At 49.3% G+C, this 23,423-nt stretch overlaps 2 protein-coding genes across 8 annotated transcripts in view; both read left to right on the forward strand.

The window, feature by feature from the left end:
- Nucleotides 1-23,423, forward strand: part of LOC127571989 (phospholipase D1-like) — a 168,484-nt gene that overhangs the window by 118,289 nt on the left and 26,772 nt on the right. For all 7 annotated transcript variants that reach the window (XM_052018785.1, XM_052018783.1, XM_052018786.1 and 4 more), the window contains 4 exons: nucleotides 1,560-1,678; nucleotides 2,838-2,951; nucleotides 9,460-9,570; nucleotides 11,907-11,995. In XM_052018785.1, the coding sequence (XP_051874745.1) occupies nucleotides 1,560-1,678; nucleotides 2,838-2,951; nucleotides 9,460-9,570; nucleotides 11,907-11,995 (433 nt within the window). The remainder of the gene's footprint in view (nucleotides 1-1,559; nucleotides 1,679-2,837; nucleotides 2,952-9,459; nucleotides 9,571-11,906; nucleotides 11,996-23,423) is intronic.
- On the forward strand, nucleotides 11,094-11,636 carry LOC127571998 (adenosine 5'-monophosphoramidase HINT1-like). Its single transcript, XM_052018798.1, has one exon. The coding sequence runs from the start codon at nucleotides 11,107-11,109 to the stop codon at nucleotides 11,470-11,472; it is 366 nt and encodes a 121-aa protein (XP_051874758.1). The 5' UTR covers nucleotides 11,094-11,106; the 3' UTR covers nucleotides 11,473-11,636.

Consider the following 23,423-nt stretch of genomic DNA (forward strand, 5'->3'; position numbering starts at 1 on the left):
AAGATGCCCCATCCAAGCTCGTCCCATTTGCCAGCATTTGGCCCATAACCTTCTGAACCTTTCCAATCCATGTACCTGTCTAAAAGTTGTTGATGTACCAGCCCCAACCACTTCCTCTGGCAGCTTGTTCCACATAGAGACCACCCTTGTGTAAAAAGAAGTTGCCCCTCGAGTTCCTATTAAATCTCTCCCCTCTCCCCTTAAACCTGTGCCCTCTAGTTCTTGATTCCCCAACCCTGGGAAAAAGACCGTGCACATTCACCCTATCTATGCCCCTCATGATTTTAAACACCTCTATAAGATCGCCTCTCAGTCTCCACCGCTCCAAGGAATAAAGTCCTAGCCTGTCCAACCTTTCACTATAACTCAGTCCCTCAAGTCCTGGCAGCATCCTTGTAAAGCTTTTCTGTACTCTCTCCAGTTTCTCTCTCTAAGGCAGGGTGACAAAGTGAGTGAGTGAGCTGCTTTATCCATTCCTGGGCTGTGAGATCTGCTGGACTTATTTCTATGCTGAACAAGGACAAGCCAATCAGGCTGCTGTAGAGTCACACTGGGGGCCCAGGCTGATCTCCTTTCACGAAGGGCATCAGGGTTCTCGGAGTTAAGTGGCCACTGTTACTGAGACTAGCAATTTAGTCCATGGTTTTTAATTCACTGAATTGATATGACCCAATTACTCATAAGGAGGTTTCCTCCCACATTCCAAAGACGTTAGGAAGTTGTGGGCATGCTATGTTGGCGCCGGAAGCGTGGTGACACTTGCGGGCTGCCCCCAAAACACCCTACGCAAAAGGTGCATTTCACTGTGTGTTTCGATATACGTGTGACTAATAAAGATATCTTATCTTACTCACATCTCTGAGTAACTAGCCTGGGGTTTCTGAACTACCAGACCTACTGGTTTATTAGTTTGAAAAACAAACTGCTGGAGGAACTCAGCGGGTCAGGCAGCATCTATGGAGGGAAATGGACAGTCGACATTTCGGGTGGAGACCCTTCATCTGGACTGAAAGGGTAGTGATCTGCACCAACAAAGGGTCTCGGCTGTCCATTCCCCCCCACAGATGCTGCCTGACCCGCTGAGTTCCTCCAGCAGATTGTGTGTTGCTCCAGGTTCCCGCATCTGCCGTCTCTGGTGTCTCTGGTTTATTAGTCCCGTAGGATTACTGGACCTACTGAGTTAATAGATCTGCTGGTTACAATATCACATGGATTACTAGTCTCACTGAGTTACCAGTCCCACTAGGTTACCAGTCCCACTGAGTTACTAGTCCCACTCAGTTACTCATGTCAGTGGGTTACCAGTCCCACTGAGTTACTAGTCCCACTGAGTTACTAGTCCCATCGGGTTACTAGTCCCACCAGGTTACTAGTCTCACTGGGTTACGAACCCTATTAGGTTACCGAGTCTACTGGGATGAATAAGTCTATTGGTTACTGGGCCTGCTAGACTGCAAGGTGAGTTGATTACTGGTCCTCCTGGGATAAGGTGAAGAGTGAGGAGCGTGCATCCAGTGAACCCCTGGTGTTCTAACCCCAGTGTCACTCTGGCCCTTCAGACTTCATCGACCGCTACACCACTCCCAGGATGCCTTGGCACGATATCGCAGCGGTGGTCCATGGGAAAGCTGCCAGGAATGTGGCCCGTCACTTCATCCAGCGCTGGAACTTCACCAAGGTGACTCCCCCTGACCCCAGCCCTCTCCCGACCACCCCCCCCCCAACACCACAGGACACCTGCAGCCCAGGGCACGGCGAGACGGAGGGGACCAGGTATCGGGTGAATGAGAGGTCCTCCCGGCTCCCCACTCACCTCAGGAGGTGGGGGCTAAGGTTCAGGGTTCCCTGCTCCACCGATTGGAGTAACCTTGGATCTCTGGTGTCTGCCCATGGGGACAGACAAAAGGCCAGCGTCCCCTGACGCTGCTGCACTCCCTCAGGATGGGCACCTAGACCCCACTCGACAGGGCCCAGCCATCAGGGTCACATTCGGGTCGGCTTGGGTACGGAAGGAAGCGATGGATCTTTATAAATGATGCGCTCAGGGTCTTACCCTCACCTGATCCTGTCTACGTACAGACACCCAGTGGTATGGGCACTGAGGCTTCCAACTTCAGGTCACCCACACTCCTCCCCACCTCCCCACCCTCCACCCAGGGTCTCTCTCCCTTTTCCATCTCTCCCCCCTGTTATCTCCTCCCTCCCCCACCTGGACCATCTGCCCATCACCCACAAACCTATCCCTCTGGGTCTCTCCCCCCTTGGCCCACCCTCCTAGCCCCTCCCTCACTCATTCCACCTATCACCAGCCTCTGTCTCCACACTCCACACCCCCCTTCCCCTTAACCCCAACCGGCTCTGTCTGCCCATCAACCCCCACCTCCCCTGGTTCCAACTATCACCTGCCAGCCCCTGCCTCACCCCTCCATCTCACCTCTTTATATCGGCTGCCTCCCCTCTACACTCTCTATCCTGATGCAGGGTCTTGACCCAAAACATTTACCATCCCTCTGACTCCATGAAGTCTGCCTGACCCGTTGAGTTACACCAACAGTTTGTTCCACTGAGCTGTCAACATGTTGGGTATCAGCCCTGGGGATTGGATTGGTCATGGAGGGGTTAACTAGAATTGTATCACCCATCTAGATCCTGTGACACGGGAGTGTCAGTGGTGGGTTCTGGGGTTGTCTCAGTGGGACTTGAACCGCTGACTTTCCAAACCGAGGGAGAGCTGTCCCTGGGCCATTGGGGGCTGGGTGTGTGAAGGGCTGCCGGAGCCTTCCGTCCATTGCAGACTGACCCAAGTGACATTTCCTTGATGTCTTTCATGCGTGCAGATCGTCAAAGCAAAGTACCGGCCAGTGTCCTACCCATACCTCCTGCCCAAGAGCATCTCCACAGCGAACGAGTTACCTTACCAGGTGCCGGGATCGGCCCCAGCGCGAGTCCAGGTCTGTCTTCCTGCGACGCGGTTACTTTCACCAACACCCAATTTTCGCGGGTTTCCAGGGCTTGTATTACTGGCAGAGTTGGTACGACCTACAGGCATTCCCCTGGAATCGAAGTTAAGGGCTGATGGATGGATGTTGCGTGTTACTGGCCAAAGGGAGCATAGATGGAAGCCATCGGGGAGGAGGGGGAGACTGGGACATGGGAGCATAGGGTTATTCCCTTCAGTACATTATTAGTGGGGATGGGTCTGTCACTGTATAACACCGGGGTACAGTACCCATGGGGATGGGTCTGTCACTGTATAACACTGGGGTATAGTACCCATGGGGACGGGTCTGTCACTGTATAACACTGGGGTACAGTACCCATGGGGACGGGTCTGTCGCTGTGTAACATCAGGGTGTAGTACTGCTGGGGATGGGTCTGTCACTGTATAACACCGGGGTACAGTACCCATGGGGATGGGTCTGTCACTGTATAACACTGGGGTACAGTACCAGTGGGGATGGGTCTGTCACTGTATAACACCGGGGTACAGTACCCATGGGGATGGGTCTGTCACTGTATAACACTGGGGTACAGTACCCATGGGGATGGGTCTGTCACTGTATAACACTGGGGTACAGTACCAGTGGGGATGGGTCTGTCACTGTATAACACTGGGTACAGTACCGGTGAGGACGGGTCTGTCACTGTATAACACTGGGGTACAGTACCGGTGGGGATGGGTCTGTCACTGTATAACACTGGGGTACAGTACTGCTGGGGATGGGTCTGTCACTGTATAACACTGGGTACAGTACTGCTGGGGATGGGTCTGTCACTGTATAACACTGGGTACAGTACTGGTGAGGGACGGGTCTGTCACTGTATAACACTGGGGTACAGTACCGGTGGGGATGGGTCTGTCACTGTATAACACTGGGGTACAGTACTGGTGGGGATGGGTCTGTCGCTGTATAACACTGGGGTATAGTACCGGTGGGGACGGGTCTGTCGCTGTGTAACATCAGGGTGTAGTACTGGTGGGGACTGGTCTGTCACTGTATAACACTGGGTACAGTACTGGTGAGGATGGGTCTGTCACTGTATAACACTGGGGTACAGTACTGGTGGGGATGGGTCTGTCACTGTATAACACTGGGGTACAGTACTGCTGGGGATGGGTCTGTCACTGTATAACACTGGGGTACAGTACTGCTGGGGATGGGTCTGTCACTGTATAACACTGGGGTACAGTACCGGTGGGGATGGGTCTGTCACTGTATAACACTGGGGTACAGTACTGGTGGGGATGGGTCTGTCGCTGTATAACACTGGGGTACAGTACTGCTGGGGATGGGTCTGTCATTGTATAACATCGGGGTACAGTACCAGTGCGGATGGGTCTGTCACTGTATAACACTGGGGTACAGTACCAGTGACGGGTCTGTCGCTGTGTGACACCAGGGTGTAGTACTGGCGGGGATGGGTCTGTCGCTGTGTAACGGCAGGGTGCAGTACTTTGGGGCAGGTGTGTATCGTTGGATCAGATGAGCTGGTCTGTGCAGAGCGGGCTATATCCACATTTGCACCTGATGCTGATCTTGGTGTGAGTGTGGGCTGTGAGGGGGTTGCACTGAGGCTTTGTTGGATAGAGACAGGTTGGGTGATGGGCGAGGACCTGGCAGATGGAATATAATGTGGGAAAACTGGGAGTTCATCCATGGATGGAAAATATAGGAACGGTGTTGGTGTTGGGAGGGAGCTGAGTGCACACCACCCAAGGTCAATGCACAGGTTCAACAAGTGACTGGGGAGACAGAGGCTGCATTGTCTTTATTCGAAGAGGGATAAACTTCAAGGGTAAAGACATCTCGCTCCAGTTATATTGGGCCCTGGTGAGTCCAGCTAATATTCTGTGCAGATCAAGTCTCCTTTTTAACTTGTTATTTTTTTACTTTCATATCTTTCCTATTAAACAGGTGGAGATTCATCTTATAACCTCTCCCATCAGCTCTATCCTGATTCTCTTCCCATCCACTGACATGCTTAACCAACCTCCATGTCTTTGTAAAGTTGCCACATAACGTCCCAGCTCTTACACCTGTGAAGGCAAACATGCCTTTATTCCTTCCTCACCACCCCATCTACCCGGTTTTCAACTTTCAGGGAACTACGGAATTGAACCCCTTGATTCCCTTGATATCCCTTCATTCCTCAGACTACACCTCGCTGCCTCGGTAAAGCAGCCAACGTGATCAAAGATCCCACTCCCCCCCTCCCATCGGGCAGAAGGTACAAAAGCCTGAAAGCATGTACTACCAGGCTCAAGGACAGCTTCTATCCCACTGCTATAGGACTATTGAACGGTTCCCTAGTACAATAAGTTGGATTCTTGACCTCACAATCTACCTCATTATGTCCCATGCACCTTATTGTCTGACTGCACTGCACTTCCTCTGTGGCTGTAACACTTTACTCTGCATTCTGTTATTGTTTTCCCTTGTACTACCTCGATGCACTGATGTAATGAATTGATCTGTATGGACGGTATGCAAGACAAGTTTTTCACTGTACCTCGGTACAACAATTCCAATTCCTTTAATATTTAAAAATCTACCAAGCTCTGCCTTGTAGACGCCCAGTGACTGGTCGTCCACAGCCTCTGGGTGAAGAATTCCACAGCTTCACCACCCTCTAGATGAAGAAATTTCTTCTAATCTCTGCCTGAATGGCTAACCCCTCATTTGGAAACTCCCTAGCCAGGGTTAACACCAACTCTGCACCTACCTTGTTGAGCCCCGGAAGAAATTTGTCTGTTCCAGTGAAATCACCACTAATTCTTCCATACCCTCTTCTGAGACAAACCTGTTACCCCAGGAATCAATCTGCTGAACCTCTTGCTGCACTTCCTCTGTCACATGTGTATTTTTCCTCAGATAGAGGTGGCACACTGTTGCAGCAGGCAGAGCCACTGCCTCACAGCCCCAGAGACCCAGGTTCGATCCCGACCTCCGGTGCTGTCTGTGTGGAGTTTGCACGTTCTTCCCGCGACCGCGTGGGTTTCCCCTGGGTGCTCTGGTTTCCTGCCACATCCCAATGACGGGTCATAGAATTTTTAAGAGTTGGGATGTAATGTGGCAACTTTACAAAGACCTGTGGGTTGGTAAAACGATGTCGGTGGATAGTGGGAGAATCAGGATGGAGTTGATGAGCATGTGAGACGTTCTAAGTGGGGGAGTGGGATTGATAGGGTTAATCTGAGAGCCAGTATGGACGCGATGGACTGATTGGTCTCCACCTACTTTGTGGGAAAAATATGAAAGTAAAAAACAAAGGAACCAGATATTGCAGGAAAACAGCATGCAAACTCCACACAGACAGCACCGGAGGTCGGGATCGAACCCGGGTCTTAACTGTGAGGCATTGGGTCCACCTGTTGCAAGAACAGGGAAACCACTTTGGATACTGTTGGGAGGACGATCTACCAGGGGAAAGCTGCAGTGGTCAGGGTCAGAAGGGAAGGGGGGAGAAGAGGAGAGCGGTAGTGATAGGGGTCTCTCTAGTTAGGGGAGCAGACAGCAGATTCTGTGGACGTGAAAGAGACTCCCAGTTGGTATGTTGCCTCCCTAGTGCCAGGGTCAGGGACAGTTCAGATCAGGTCCACAGCATTCTAAAGGGGGAGGGTGAGCAGCCAGAAGTTGTGATACACATTGATACCAATGATATAGGTTGGAAAAAGGATGAGGTCCTGAAAAGTGAATATGGGGAACTAGGTAGGAAGCCGAAAAGCAGGACCTCAAGGGTAGTAATCTCTGGATTGCTGCCTGTGCCACGCACCAGTGAGGGTAAGAATAGGCTGGTTTGGCAGATGAATGTGTGGCTGAGAAATTGGTGCAGGGGGCAGGGTTTCAGATTTGTGGATCATTGGGATCTCTTCTGGGGAAGGGACAACCTGTACAAGAGGGATGTACAGAACTGGAGGGGGACCAATATTCTTGCGGGCAGGTTTGCTGGATCTGTTGCGGAGGGTTTAAACTAGTTTGGCAGGGGGATGGGAACCAGAGTGATAGGTCAGAGGACGGGGCAGTTGGTGTACAGGTTGATGCAGTGTGTAAGAGAGACCGTGAGGAAGAATAGGCAGTTGATAGGGCAAAATTGCAGTCAGTTGGATGGGCTGAAGTGTGTCTACTTTAATGCGAGAGGTATCAGGAACAAGGTTGATGAACTTAGAGTGTGGGTAAGTACGTGGAACTACGATGGGGAGGCCATTAAAGAGGCTTGGCTGTCGCAAGGGCAGGAATGGCTGCTGGATATTCCAGGGTTTAGATGTTTCAAAGGGGACAGGGAGGAGGTGGGGGAGTGGCATTGCTAATCAAGGATAGTATCACAGCTGCAGAAAGGGAGGATGTCGTGGAGGGATTGTCTACTGAGTCAGTGTGAGCGGAGGTCGGAAACAGGAAGGGAGTGATCACTCTATTGGGAGTATTCTACAGACCCCCCAATAGCAAACAGAGACACTGAGGAGCAGATCAGGAGGCAGATTTGGAGAGGTGCAAAATACAGGGGTTGTTGTCATGGGTGACAACATGTTGTCATCAACTTCCCTAATATTGATTGGCACTCCTTAGTGTAAAGGGGATAGATGGAATGGAGTTTGTTCGGTGTGTACAGGAAGGATTCCTGACACAGTATGTGGACAGGCCGACTAGAGGAGAGGCCCTACTGGACCTGGTACTAGGCAATGAGCCTGATCAGGTTTCAGATCTCTCGGTAGGTGAGGACTTCGGAGACAGTGACCACAACTCCCTGACCTTTAATCTTGCTTGGAGAGGGATAGGAGCAGGCGCTATGGGAAGTATTTAACTGGAGGCGGGGATATTATGATGCTATTAGGCAGGAGCTTGGGAGTTTAAATTGGGAACAGATGTACTCAGGGAAATGCACAATGGAAATGTGGAGGATGTTTAGAGAATACTTGCAGGGGGTTCTGGATAGGTTTGTCCCATTGAGGCAGGAAAAGGATGGTAGAGTGAAGGACCGTGGTCGACAAGAGATGCGGAATATCTAGTGAAGAGGAAGAAAGAAGCTTACTTAAGGTTTAGGAAGCAGGGCTCTAGGGAAGTACAAGGTAGCCAGGAAGGAGCTTAAGAATGGACTTAGGAGAGCTAGAAGGGGGCATGAGAGGGCCTTAGTGAGTAGGATTAAGGAAAACCCCAAGGTGTTCTTATTCATATGTGAAGAACAGGAGGATGACTAGAGTGAAGGTAGGACCGATTAGGGACAGAGGAGGAAACATGTGCCTAGAGTCGGAGGAGGTAGGGGAAGTCCTTAATGAATACTTTGCTTCAGTATTCACCAGAGAGAGAGAGACCTTAACATTTGTGAAGACAGCATAAAACAGGCTGATAAGCTAGAACATGTTGATGTTAAGAAGAGGGAACTTTTGAAAAACATTAAGTCCCCGGGACTGGATGGGATATATCCCAGGATACTGTGGGAAGCGAGGGAAGAGATTTTTGAGCCCTTGGTGATGATCTTTGCATCCTCAGTGGCCACAGGAGTAGTGCCAGATGATTGGAGGGTCGTAAATGTTATTCCTTTGTTCAAGAAAGGAAGTAGGGATAACCCTGGGAATTATAGACCAGTGAGTCTTACTTCAGTGGTGGGAAAATTATTGGAAAAGAATCCTTGGGACAGGCTTTGGAGCATTTGAGCATTTGGAGAAGCATAAGCTGATTAGGGACAGTCAGCATGGCTTTGTGAGGGGCAGGTCGTGCCTCACGAGCCTGACTGAATTCTTTGAGGATGTGGCAAAGCACATGGATGAAGGTAGAGCAGTGGATGTGTTGTATATGGACTTTCATAAGGTGTTTGTTAAGGTTCCCCATGATAGGCTCATTCAGAAGGTTAGGAGGCGTGGGATTCTGTGTGGATTCAGAATTGGCTCACCCATAGAAGACAGAGGGTGGTGGTAGATGGAGCGTATTCTGCCTGGAGGTCGGTGACCGGTGGTGTTCCGCAGGGATCTGTTCTGGGACCCCTGCTCTTTATGACTTTTAGTAATGACTTGGATTAGGAAGTGGAAGGGCAGGTTAGTAAGTTTGCAGATGATACAAAGGTTGGTGGTGTTGTGGACAGTTTAGAAGGTTGTCGAGGGTTACAACGGGACATTGATAGGATGCAAAGCTGGGCTGAGAAGTGGCAGATGGAGTTCAACCTGGAAAAGTGTGAAGCGATTCACTTTGGAAGGTCAAATTTGAAGGCAGAATGCAGGGTTAATGGCAGGATTCTTGGCAATGTGGAAGAACAGAGGGATCTTGGGGTCCACGTCCATAGATCCCTCAAAGTTGCTACACAAGCTGATAGGGTTGTTAAGAAGGCGTATGGTGTGCTGGCCTTCATTAGTCGGGGGATTGAGTTCAAGAGCTGCGAGGTGATGTTGCAGCTCTAGCTGTTATCAATCCATGTAATGTTCTCTCCCTTTGGTGGCCTTAACACACCAACCCTCTCTGTGTTTTCCAGGTGCTGAGATCGGCTGCCGACTGGTCATGTGGGATTAAATATCATGAAGAATCCATTCACAAAGCTTATGTTAACGTGATTCAAAACAGCAAACACTACATCTACATAGAGGTACGGACAGCACTGTGGTGGGACCACATCTCCCTGTTAATGTCAGCTCACCAGGCACCCTGCGCAGCCGGTCACACCCTTCTCTCATACGGACTCAGGGAGGCTGGGAGAAATCAAACATACACAACCCGTACACAATACGCAGTGCACAGTACAGACACCACGCACAGTATTGTGTAACCTGTCACAATATTGACAGTGGTGACTGTATACACAATACTGTGTGTGGTGCATACCTGATGGGCTGAAGGGCCTGTTTCTGTGCTGTTGTAATTCAATAAGCTCCATGTAATGCTTGTACACAGTAATCTGTGCTTAATATACCCAGCGCAGTGCACACAATATATAGTCTAGTACTTCAGTGATACAATATACTGAAGAGTGTGTGCATAAGGCAAAACCTACAGACCTTGCTCAATGTAGTGTCCAGAGCATGCACACAATATTACAGTATGAGTACATACACTAACAGTGCATTGTCCCTATTAAATAAGCAAGACTCAAACTGCACACAGTACACAATCCACAATACCACAGTGCTAGCACAATATACAGTACAGAGCCTGTACACTTGTGCACAATATCCAGCATATCTCCTGTATTAATATGCAGAACTCAAAGAACACACAGTATACAAACTGTACACAATATACAGCAGAGTCCATACATAATTTTCATAGAATCATAGAACAGTACAGCACAATACAGGCCCTTCAGCCCACAATGTTGTGCCGACCTTTAAACCTCGCCTAAGTCTATCGAAGCCCCTCCTCCCACAAATTTTAGATTTTGCACTGAGAATGTACACAATATGCAGCACACACCCCAGACATAATTTGCAGGATACAAACTGCACATGGTATAAAATCTGCAGTATACACAATATACGTTATATACAAGGTACAGTGCAGATTGCCTGCACAATGATAGGCTGATATGAGGGAGAAATGAGCAAGGAATTCCCATTGGCAGGGTTGGGAGCTGCTCTGGGTGACAGCGATAGGGACAGAGCGAGGCTCTCAACACAAGGACTGTGAATTGCAGACAAAGAACATAGAACACAGAACAGTACAACACAGGAACAGGCCCCTCGGCCCACAATGTTGTGCTGAACTAATTAAGCCAATGACACCTAATCCCTTCTGCCTGCACGTGGTCCATCTCCCTCCATTCCCTGAACATTCATGTGTCTATCTAAGAGCCTCTTAATGCCGCTATTGCATCTGCCTCCACCACCACCCCTGGCAGCACGTTCCAGGGACCCACCACTCTCTGTGTAAAAAAAAACTTCGCACATCTCCTTTGAATTTTCTCCCTCTCACCTTAATTGCATGCCCTCTGGTATTCGACATTTCAACCCTGGGGAATAAGATACCAACTGTCTATCTACACCTCTCGTACTTTTATAAACCTCTATCAGGTCTCCCCTCAGCCTCTGCCGCTCCAGAGAAAACAACCCAAGTTTAAATTGTCGGTCCCGAGTTACGAGAGTCAACGTGGGTGAGGGGTGTGGAAGGAGGGAGCAGATAGAGCGCCATGGCTGCTGAGGCCGCCAAGGCTGGCGGGGACACCATCTTCGGTAAAATCATTTGCAGAGAAATCCCGTGCAAGTTCCTGTACGAAGATGACAAGTGTGTTGCCTTCAATGATATTGAACCACAAGCTCCCACACATTTTCTAGTGGTTCCCAAAAAGCCTATATCCCAGTTGTCTAAAGCAGAAGATTCTGATGCAGAGCTTCTGGGACACCTGATGATTGTTGGTATAAAATGTGCAACAGAGTTGGGCTTAACGAAAGGCTACAGGCTTATTCTAAATGAAGGCCCGGATGGCGGACAGTCTATCTACCAGATCCACCTGCACGTTTGTGGTGGGCGTCAAATGAAATGGCCACCTGGTTAATTGTTACTGAACATTTACTTCATCTGTAGAATGGTTCATGCTTTGTCTTAAACAAAGAACATGATAAAATGGAGTACCAATTTCAAAGTGCCATTACAGTTTTACTGTGATGTATCAATTGCTGTAATGATTGTAAAATAAATTCCTTTTCAAGGAAAAAAAAAGGGGTGTGGATGGACGGGAGTGGTAGGAGATAGATTCCCACCTGCCGGAATACGGGAAAACTGCAGGGTGGAATGAGGAAATGCCGTCCAGCAGCATGGGTACGGGGAGAGGAGAGGGGGTCTGAGGAAGGTGGGGCTCAGGTAGTAGGCAATAGAGGGATGCGGAATCAGTGGCAGACGATGTGGGTGTGATGCAGAGACCCCTGTGACAAGTTGCGGCAGACACGCAGTACAATATGCTCATCAAAGGCCCTCCCCTTTTCTCCCCAGAACCAGTTCTTCATCAGCTGTGCTGACAATAAGTACGTCTTCAACGGGATTGGGGATGCCATTGTAGATCGGATACTGAAAGCCTACAGGTAATGCTCCAGGATATTTTCCCATGTTATATTTCATCTGCCGTGTCCTTTCCCTTCCACTTGTTTAGAACTTAGGACATAGAACTGTAGAAACAGATCCTTCAGTGCACAGTAGTAACGCTGGCGTACAGTACCAGTGGGCACAAGTCTATCACTTTATAACACTGGGTATGGTACCAGTGGGGACGGGTCTGTCACTGTATAACACTGGGGTACGGTACCGGTGGGGATGGGTCTGTTGCTGTATAACACCGGGGTACAGTACCGGTGGGGACGGGTCTGTTGCTGTATAACACCAGGGTACAGTACCGGTGGGGACGGGTCTGTTGCTGTATAACACCAGGGTACAGTACCGGTGGGGACGGGCTGTATAACACCGGGGTACAGTACCGGTGGGGACGGGTCTGTCACTGTGTAACACCGGGGTACAGTACCGGTGGGGACGGGTCTGTCGCTGTGTAACACCGGGGTACAGTACCGGTGGGGACGGGTCTGTCGCTGTGTAACACCGGGGTACAGTACCGGTGGGGACGGGTCTGTCGCTGTGTAACACTGGGGTACAGTACCGGTGGGGACGGGTCTGTCGCTGTGTAACACTGGGGTACAGTACCGCTGGGCATGGGTCTGTTGCTGTGTAACACTGGGGTACAGTGCCGGTGGGGATGGGTCTGTCGCTGTATAACACCGGGGTGCTTTATTAGAGGGTACAGTACACATCACATCGCTATCCTTGAGATCTTATGGTGCACAGATTGTATATTTAGAACATAGAACATTACAGCACCGTACAGGTCCTTCGGCCCACGATGTGCTGATGTTTTATCCTGCTCTAAGATCTATCTAACCCTTCCCTCCCACATAGCCCTCCATTCCTCTATCATTCATGTGTTTATATTATAACCATAATTATGTTTAATCTGGCTGCAGACCCAGCCAAGATCTCTATCGGTGTTCCTTCGTTGTGTCCTGAATCTATTCCTGCCTGCGTCAGTGTGGATCATGTGAGCCTTCATCGATTGTCCATGGTATTATCAAACACTCCCGTTCCCTACTATTCAACACCACAGAAACAGGTCATTCAGTCCCTCGACTCTGTGCTGCTGTTCCCACCCGACAACATTCCCCTCCCATGCTCTCCATCATCACCTCCTTCCCTCCCTCTCTCCTGTGTTTCTCCCGCTCCCCCTTGTACCCCTCCCTTCATCCTGCCCCCTCTCTGTGGAAGTGAGCCCCACATTCCCCTCCGCACTCTGGGGGAGAAGTATCTCCTGATTGGATTTTATTGCCTCCCTAACTTGCACCAACCTCCATTGCAGCAGGCACACGGGAACACCACCTCCAAGTTGCCCCATCCTGACTTGGAAATACATCGCTGTTCCTTCACCGTCACTGTGGTGAACCTGGATCTCTGTCCCCAACAGCGCTCTGGGAGCACCTTCCCCAGAAGGACTGCAGCGGTTCAAAGAGCGGCTCATCCCCCCACCTTCTCAGGGCGCAGTTGGATCTGGGCAATAAATGCTACAAACAGTGCCAGGATCTGTCGTTTAGTTATGGCCCCATTCTATTCTCCCCTATCATTGCCTCCCCTCCCCCCCACCACTGCTACAACTCCCCCTTCCCAATGCTCCAACTCCCACCTCTGAGAGTGAAATCATTTCCAGTTCTGGGAAGTGTTTTCCTCCTGCCTTCTTCAAAGGCTCGGTATCTGTTCTTGTACATTATGTCATCCCGACTGTGCCCAGCGTGTAGGAGATCCAGCCAAGTTTAAAACAACTTCCCCACTGTTCGTTTGCTTCCCTCCAGAGGCAGGCTCCAGTCTTGGGATTGCCAGCTCTGTGGCTGCTGACAAACTTTGGCAGCACCGTCACTTGTATCTTTGGGTCCCCAAATCCTCCTGCTCCTCAACCCATTCCAATTACTTGGAGCAGCTTGCGACGCCTGATCCCTGCTGTCAAACACATCACCTCACGCTGATTGCTAGTGAGATTTATTTGCCAAATCGCACACCCACATAAGTACATTAACTGTTTACAATGAGGTTAATGTTTTGCAGATAAAGTCATAGATTCATAGTTATACAAGCCCTTTCAACCAGCTTGTCCATGCCGACCAAGTTGTCTACCTGAGCTTGTCCCATTTGCCCGCGTTTGGCCCCTTTTCCTCTCAACCTCTCCTATCCATGTACCTGTCCAAATGTCTTTTAAATATTGAGGCTCAAGAGACTGCAGATGCTGAAATCTGGAGCAACACCCAAAAAGCTGGAGGAACTCAGCAGGTCAGGCAGCGTCTGTGGAGGGAAATGGACAGTCGACATTTCGGATCGAGACCCTTCATCTGGACTGAATATTGTACCCACCTCTACCACTTCCTCTGGCAGCTCGTTCCATACACCCAACACCCTCTGTGTGAAAAAGTTGCCCCTCAGGTCCCCTTTAAATCTTTCCCTTCTTACCTCTAGTTTTAGACTCCCCTACCCTGGGGAAAAAGACTGTGTCGATCCACCTTATCCGTGCCCCTCATGATCTTATAAGCCTCTATAAGGTCACCTCTCAGCCTCCTTCGTTCCAGGGAAAACTGTCGTGGCCTGTCCAGTCTGTTCTTGTTACTTGAGCCCTCCATTGCTGGCAGTGCCCTGTGAATTTGTGCTGCAGCCTGTTAATTAACTCCTCATAAAACTCAACCTACCAAGTGGATGTTTCATTCAATAGAACAAAGGTGAAAAAAGCAAGAAAAAGTTTTATATGCAGCGGTTTCGAAGGGGAAGCAGATCTGTCCGTGAAAGTAAAGAGCTGTGGGTGGTCTGGGTCTGCCAGCAGCTACGGTGCCACAAATACTCAGCAGGGCAGGCAGCATTCCTGGAGCGGGGAACAGCGATCCACCTTTCACATCTGGAGGGAAGTCTGTCCTGTTCAAAACAGGGTTAATCTGGTACTACAGGACCTCTCCATCTCCTCCCTCTGCTCCAGGCTCCCACCTTCCTCTCCCATCAGATCCCACCATCTGCAGCCCTCTGTCACCCCCCAGCTCTCACCTCCCGGCCTCTGTCGCTGTTCCCACCCTCCCCTCCCTCATCTGCCCATCACCCCTCCTCACCTGGATCCACCCATCACCTGCCAGCTCTTGCTCCACCCCTTCCCTCCATCTCTTTATACCGGCCATCTCCCCTCTGTCTTCCAGTCCAAATGAAGGGTCTCGACCCGAAACGTCAACTGTCCATTTCCCTCCACAGATGCTGCCCGACCCGTTGAGTTCCTCCAGCTTTTTGTTAAAGGTTAACCACTAGGTCGGATCGGTGGTAAAGAAAGCGAATGCTATGTTGGCATTCATTTCGAGAGGTATAGTGTATAAAAGTAAGGAAGTGTTGATGAGGCTCTACGGGGCACTAGTGAGGCCTCATTTGGAATATTGTGCGCCGTTTTGGGCCCCACATCTTAGGAAGGATGTGTTGACGTTGGAGAGGGTTCAGAGGAGATTTACGAGAATGATTCCAGGAATGAAAGGGCTTACGTATGAGGAGCGTTTGTCGGCTCTTGGACTGTACTCGCTGGAGTACAGAAGAATGAGAGGGGACCTCATAGCGACATTTAAAATATTGATAGGAAAGGACAGAGTAGATGTGGCTAGGCTGTTTCCCTCGGTGGGTGAGTCCAGGACCAGAGGGCACAATCTTAGAATTAGAGGGTACAGTTTCAAAACAGAGATGAGGAAAAATTTCTTTAGCCAGAGGGTGGTGAATTTGTGGAACTCCTTGCCACGTACAGCAGTGGAAGCCAGATCAGTGGGGGCGTTCAAGGAGGAGATAGATAGATATCTAAATAGTCAGGATATCAAGGGATATGGGGATAAGGCCGGTAATTGGGATTAGAATAGTTTTTTTTCTTCTTCCCCCGTTCCCCATTTCTCATTTCTATTTCCCTTTCCTTGGAGCAGACTCGATGGGCCGAATGGCCTGCTTCTACTCCCTTGTCTTGTGATCTTGTGTGTTGCTCCAGATCCCAGCATCTGCCGTCTCTGGTGTCTCCAAATGGTATTAGTATTGATTTATTCTTGATACAGTGAAAAGCTTTTGTTTGCGTACCATCCGGACAGATCATTCCATTACATTGAGGTAGTTAAAAAGAAAACAGAATGCAGAATGTCGAGTTACAGTTACAGAGAAAGTTCAGTGCAGGCAGGCAAATAAAGTGCAAGGGCTACGACAAGATAGATTGGGAGATCATGTTCATCATTTAGTGTATGAGAGGTCCGTTCAATAGTCTTAACAGTGGGATAGAAGCTGTCCTTGAGCCTGGTGGTACGTACTCTCAAGCTTTTGTCTTCTGCCCGACGGGAGGGGGGAGAAGAGAGAATGTGCGGGGTGGGAGGGTCTTTGATTACGTCGGCTGCTTTCCCGAGGTGGTGGGAAGTGTGGACAGAGTCCATGGAGGGGAGGCAGGTCTGGTGTGAGCAGAGGACACCCGAGAGAGAGTGTGGAAGTTAACGTGTCTGTGATTGGACTGTGAATGGTGTGATGGCAGAACATTCGACGTAGAACATGTTGACTTTCACAAGTAGCACATGAGAGCAAAGTGAAGGTGCGCACTTGGGAATGTAATTGGTCAGCTGGGAGGCTGACAGGCCGCTGTTTATTGCCTCTGGAGGAAGTGATACTGCTTCTTAGACCATTATAGATGGCCAACCAGAGTGGAAGGAAATGAGCAGCTCTGAAATGTTCACTGGGTTTTTCTCTCCAATGAGGCTGACTTCATCGAGTCAGAGCTGTACAGCACAGAAGCAGGCCCTTCGGCCCACCACATCCATGCTGACCTTTTTGCCCATTTACACTAATCCCATTTGGAGCGCATACCTTCTATGCCTTGTATATTTTAGTGTCTGTCTAAATGCCTCTCAAGCATACTGACTGTATCTGATCCCTCCACCTCCTCCGGCAGCACGTTCCAGATATCACCCACTCTCTGTGTAAATGAAACTATCCCCTGATCCCCCTTGAATCTCCTTCCTCTCTCCATAAACCTGTGCCCACTGTTTTGATACCCCTCTCTCACGGGAAAATGGTTTTGACTATCTACCCTATTCATGCCTCTCATATACCTCTCTCTGGTCACCCCTCAATCACCCCTCGCTGCAGGAAACAGTGTCAAAGTCGAGTTTATTGTCACATGCATGTCCATGTGTGCACAGGTGCAATGAAAAACTTGCAGGAGCATCACAGGCACAGAGCACAGAGGCTCAGATAGTAGCGCCACTGCAGTGCCAGACACCCGGGTTCAGTCCTGCCCTCGGGTGCTGTTTGTGTGGAGGTAGCACATTCTCCCTGTGACCAAGTGGGTTTCCTTTTAGGGCGGCACGGTAGTGTAACGGTGAGCGTAGCGCTATTACAGCGCCAGCGACCTGGGTTCAACTCCGGCCACTGTCTGTAAGGAGTTTGTACGTTCTCCCCGTGTCTGCGTGGGTTTCCTCCCACATTCCAAAGGCGTACGGGTTGGGAAGTTGTGGGCGTGTTATGTTGGCACCGGAAGAGTGGCGACACTTGCGGGCTGCCCCCAGCACATTCTCAGTAACGCAAAAAGTGCATTTCTCTGTGTGTTTCAATGTACACGTGACTAACAAATAAATATCATATAAGCAGCATTCACAAGAAAAACATAAATTAAACATAAATTATACACAACTTTTACAAGAAAGAACACAATTAGAGCAAAAAAAAGTCCATTGGAGTGCAAAGTGGTCAACACAGAACACAAGCCCAGCCTGTCCAATATCTCCCCATAACTAAAGTCCTCCAATCCAGGCAACATCGTGGTGAATCTCCTCTGCACCCTCTACAACACAATCACATCCTTTCTACAGCATGACAACCAGAACCGCACACAGTACTCCAAGTGCGGTCTAGCCAGCATTGTGTTACCAGCATTTCCTGTTTTCTGGTCTTTACGAGTACTGTTTGTGTCAGGCCGAGTGTGGTGAACATTCTGAAACAACATTCAGTTCCCAGCCGTGTTTTAACCAGCTGAAGGGATTTGCTCTGTATCCGTGTGTGTGTCTCTGATCTCGATTAATAGCAAGGTGCATGACCACAGTAAGGAAGGATAGGCAGTTGAAAGGGCAAAATTGCAGTCAGTTGGATGGGCTGAAGTGTCTACTTTAATGCGGGAAGTATCAGGAACAAGGCTGATAAACTTAGAGCATGGGTAAGTACGTGGAACTACGATGTGGTGGCCATTACAGAGACTTGGCTGTCGCAAGGGCAGGAATGGCTGCTGCATATTCCAGGGTTTAGATGTTTCAGAAGGGACAGGGGCGGAGGTAAAAGAGGTGGGGGAGTGGCTTTGCTGATCAGAGACAGGGTCACAGCTGTAGAAAGAGACAATGTCCTGGAGGGATCGTCCACTGAGTCACTGTGGGTGGAAGTCAGAAACAGGAAGGGAGTGATCTCTATTGGGAGTATTCTACAGACCTCCCAGTAGCAGCAGAGACACTGAGGAGCAGATCAGGAGGCAGATTTTGGAGAGGTGCAAAGATAACAGGGGTTGTTGTCATGGGTGATTTCAACTTCCCTAATATTGATTGGCACCTCCTTAGTGTAAAGGGGACAGATGGAGCAGAGTTTGTTACGTGTGTACAGGAAGGATTCCTGACACAGTATGTGGACAGGCCGACTAGAGGAGAGGCCATTCTGGACCTGGTACTAGGCAATGAGCCTGATCAAGTTTCAGATCTCTCAGTGGGTGAGGACTTCGGAGACAGTGACCACAACTCCCTGACCTTTAATCTTGCCTTGGAGAGGGATAGGAGCAGACACTATGGGAAAGTATTTAGCTGGAGGAGGGGGAATTATGATGCTATTAGGCAGGAACTTGGGGGCGTAAATTGGGAACAGATGTTCTTGGGGAAGTGCACAACGGAAATGTGGCGGTTGTTTAAGGAATGCTTGCATGAGATTCTGGACAGGTTTGTTCCACTGAGGCAGGGTAAGGATGGCAGAGTGAAGGAAACGTGGTCGACGAGAGATGTAGAATATCTTGTCAAGAGGAAGAAAGAAGCTTGCCTGAGGTTTAGAAAGCATGGATCAGACAGGGCTCTGGAGAGCTACAAGGTAGCCAGGAGGGAGCTTAAGAATGGACTTAAGAGAGATAGAAGGGGGCATGAGAAGGCCTTGGTAAGTAGGATTAAAGAAAACCCCAAGGCATTCTACACATATGTGAAAAGGAGGATGACTAGAGTGAGGGTAGGACTGATCAGAGATAAAAGGGGAAACATGTGCCTGGAGTTGGAAGAGGTAGGCGAGGTCCTTAATGAATACTTTGCTTCAGTATTCACTAGGGAGAGAGACCTTGATATTTGTGAGGATGGCGTACAACACGCTGATATGCTAGGGCATGTCGATGTCAGGAAAGAGGATGTGCTGGAACTTCTGAAAAACATTAGGATAGATAAGTCACCAGGGCCGGACGGGATATATTCAAGGTTATTATGGGAAGCGAGAGAAGAGATTGCCTCGTCTTTGGCGACGATCTTTGCGTCCTCACTGGACACAAGAGTAGTGCCGGATGATTGGAGGGTGGCAAATGTTGTTCCTTTGTTTAAGAAAGGGAGTAGGGATAACCCTGGGAATTACAGACCAGTGAATCTTACTTCAGTGGTGGGCCAATTGTTGGAGGAGATTCTTAGAGTCAGGATTTATGGGCATTTGGAGAAGCATAGGCTGATTAGGGACAGTCAGCATAGCTTTATGAGGGGCAGGTTGTGCCTCACGAGCCTGATTGAATTCTTTGAGGATGTGACAAAGCACATTGATGAAGGTAGAGCAGTGGACATGGTGTATATGGATTTTAGTAAGGCATTTGATAAGGTTCCTCATGGATGGCTCATTCAAAAAGTCAGGAGGCTTGGGATCCAGGGAAATTTGGCTGTGTGGATTCAGAATTGGCTCTCCCATAGAAGACGGTGGTGGTAGATGGAGCACATTCTACCTGGAGGTTGGTGACCAGTGGTGTTCTGCAGGGATCTGTTCTGGAACCCCTGCTCTTTGTGACTTTTATAAATGACTTGGATGAGGATGTGGAAGGGTGGATTAGTAAATTTGCTGATGATACAAAGGTTGGTGGTGTTGTGGATAGTGCAAAAAGTTGCTGTAGATTACAACAGGGTATTGATAGAATGCAGAGCTGGGCTGAGAAGTGGCAGATGGAGTTCAACCCGGATAAATATGAAGTGATACACTTCGGGAGATCGAATTTGAAGGCAGAATACAAGGTTAATGGCAGGACTCTCAGCAGTGTGGAGGAACAGAGGGATCTTGGGGTCCATGTCCATCGATTCCTCAAGGTTGCCGCACAGGTTGATAAGGTTGTTAAGAAGTCGTCTGGTGTGTTGGCCTTCATTAGTCGGGGGATTGAGTTCAAGAGCCGCGAGGTGATGTTGCAGCTCTGTAGAACTCTGGTCAGACCACACTTGGAGTATTGTGTTCAGTTCTGGTCACCTCATCCTATCTGGATGTATCACGGCTTGGTACGGCAACTGCTCTGCCCAGGACCGCAAGAAGCTGCAGAGAGTTGTGGACACAGCCCAGCACATCACGGACACCAGCCTCCCCTCCATGGACTGTCTTTACCTCTCATTGTCTTGGTGAAGCAGCCAGCATAATCAAAGACCCCACCCACCCGGGTCATTCTCTCTTCTCTTCTCTTCCATCGGGTAGAAGATACAGGAGCCTGAGGGCACGTACCACCAGACTTAAGGACAGCTTCTACCCCACTGTGATAAGACTACTGAACGGTTCCCTTATACGATAAGGTGGACTATGACCTCATGATCTATCTTTTTGTGACCTTGCACCTTATTGCACTGCACTTTCTCTGTAACTGTGACACTTTACTCTGTACTGTTATTGTTTTTACCTGCACTACATCAATGCACTCTGTACTAACTCAATGTAACCACACTATGTAATGAATTGACCTGTACGATCGGTTTGTAAGACAAGCTTTTCACTGGACCTCGGTACAAGTGACAATAATAAACCAATACCAATACCAATTATGGGAAGGATGTGGAAACTTTAGAGAGGGTGCAGAGGAGATTTACCAGGATGCTGCCTGGATTGGAGAGCATATGAGGATAGTTTAAGTGAGCTCGGGCTTTTCTCTTTAGAGCGACGGAGGATGAGAGGTGATCTGATAGAGGTGTACAAGATGATAAGTGGCATAGATCAAGTGGACAGTCAGAGACTTTTTCCCAGTGCGACAATGGCTAACACGGGGGGACATAATTTTAAGGTGATTGGAGGAAGGTATAAGGGGGATGTCAGAGGTACTTTTTTTACACAGAGAGTGGTGGGTGTGTGGAACATACTGCCAATAGAGATTGTGGGGGCAGATACATTAGGGACATTTAAGAGACTCTTAGATAGACACATGAATGATAGAGAAATGGGGGGCGATGTGGGAGGGAAGGGTTAGATAGATCTTAGAGCAGGATAAAATGTCGGCACAACATTGTGGGCCGAAGGGCCTGCACTGTGCTGTAATGTTCTGTGTTCTATGTTCTTTCCTTCTGCCTGCCTGCAAATACGTTGACATTGGTGAGGCCCCATTTGGAACATTGTGTTCAGTTTTGGTCACCCTGCTATAGGAAAGGTGCCATTAAGCAGGAAAGAGTGCAGAGGAGATTTACAAGAGTGTTGCCAGGACTCAAAGAACTGCTTTCGAGAGAGGTTGAGCAGGCTGGGACTTTATTCCTTGGAGCGCAGGAGAATGAGGGTGATCTGATAGAGGTGTATAAAATAATGAGGGGCATTGATAAGGTGAATGCACTAAGTCTTTTTCCCAGGGTTGGGGAATCAGGAACTAGAGGGCACAGGTTTAAGGTGAGAGGGAAGCGATTTATTAGGAACCCGAGGGGCAACTTTTTCACCCAAAGGGTGGTCCATATATGGAACGAGCTGCCAGAGGAAGTGGTTGAGGCAGGTACATTAACAACATTTAAAAGCCACTCAGACAGGTCCATGGATGGGAAAGGTTTAGAGGGATATGGACCAAATGCGAGCAAATAGTTTACACTTGGGTGAACCTCTGTGCCACCGAGGCCTGTGGAGAAGGTGGTCCCTCGGTGCTGTAGGGAGGGAGGGAAGGGGAAGCTGGACGTGAACAGCAGCTGCAGGAGGGAAATGGTGATGAGGTGAGATGGGGAACTAATGGTTTTCAGAGTGAAGAGCGTGTGCTGTGTGCTCCTCCAGGAAGCAGTACTGAGCTCTCACCCATATCGTGTTGGACAATGATGAAGATAGTAGCTGGTTTGTAGGACGGAGGGCTCAGTAGGACGGAGACGGTTGTTGCCCAGGCAGTGTATCTCCCCTGCGTCTTTCTGATATCAGTCTCTCCAGTAACCCCTTCATGATCACTGACTCTGTTCCTTCTCCCAACGCACTGGATTAAATCACACAAGGATGGATAATGTCTTTCAGGATCGGAATCGGAATCAGGTTCATTATCACTGACGTGTTGGTGAAATGTGTTGTTTTGCGGCAGCAGTACAGTGCAAGACATAAAGATTACCGTATGTTACAAAAATAAATAGTGCAAAAGAGGGATAACGAGGTGGTGTTCATGGCTTCATGGACCGTTCAGAAATCTGATGGTGGAGGGGAAGGAGCTGTTTCTGAATCATTGAGTGTGGGTCTTCAGGCTCCTGTACCTCCTCCCCGATGGTAGTAATGCAAAGAGGGCATGTCCCGGGTGGTGAGGGTCCTTAGTGATGGATGCCGCCTTCTTGAGGGACCCTTTCTGGAAGATGTCCTGGATGGTGGGGAGGGTTATGCCACTTCAACCGTGACACCGATATCCCTCTACGATTATAAAATCTCGCCCTGCCCCTCCCTCTGCTCCCTCCTCCCGACAACTCCCCGAGATCCCTGCCCTCCTCCAGTTCTGGCCTTTGGTCATCCCTGGATTGAGTCACTCACCACAGGCCCCCGTGTCCTCAGCTGTCTCTCTGGAAGTCCCTCTCCATCTCCTCTCTTCCATTCTGGTGCTATGAACATATGAAGTGGGAGCAGGCCACAGCCCCTCAAGCCTGTTCCACCATTTAATAAGAACATGGCTGATCTGATTGTAACCTCATTTTGTCTAAATTGGTAAATTGGTTTATTATTGTCACATGTACCGAGGTACAGCGAAAAACTTTCCTTTGCATGCCATCCAGACAGATCATTTCATCACATCAGTACATTGAGGTGGTACAGGGGAAAACAATAACAGAATGCAGAATAAAGTGTTACAGTTACAGAGAAAGTGCGGTGCAGGCAGACAATAAGGTGCAAGGTCATAGCGAGGTGGATTGTGAGGTCAAGAGTCCATCTTATCGTACTAGAGAACCGTTCAATAGTCTTATCACAGCGGGATAGAAGCTGTCCTTGAGCCTGGTGGTA

The sequence above is a fragment of the Pristis pectinata genome, chromosome 6 (assembly GCF_009764475.1).
Source record: "Pristis pectinata isolate sPriPec2 chromosome 6, sPriPec2.1.pri, whole genome shotgun sequence".
In the NCBI taxonomy this organism is placed as follows: Eukaryota; Metazoa; Chordata; class Chondrichthyes; order Rhinopristiformes; family Pristidae; genus Pristis; species Pristis pectinata.

Bases quoted from the DNA above. Each gene is read 5' to 3' on its own strand.
- LOC127571998 (XM_052018798.1), top strand. From the start codon at position 11,107: ATGGCTGCTGAGGCCGCCAAGGCTGGCGGGGACACCATCTTCGGTAAA.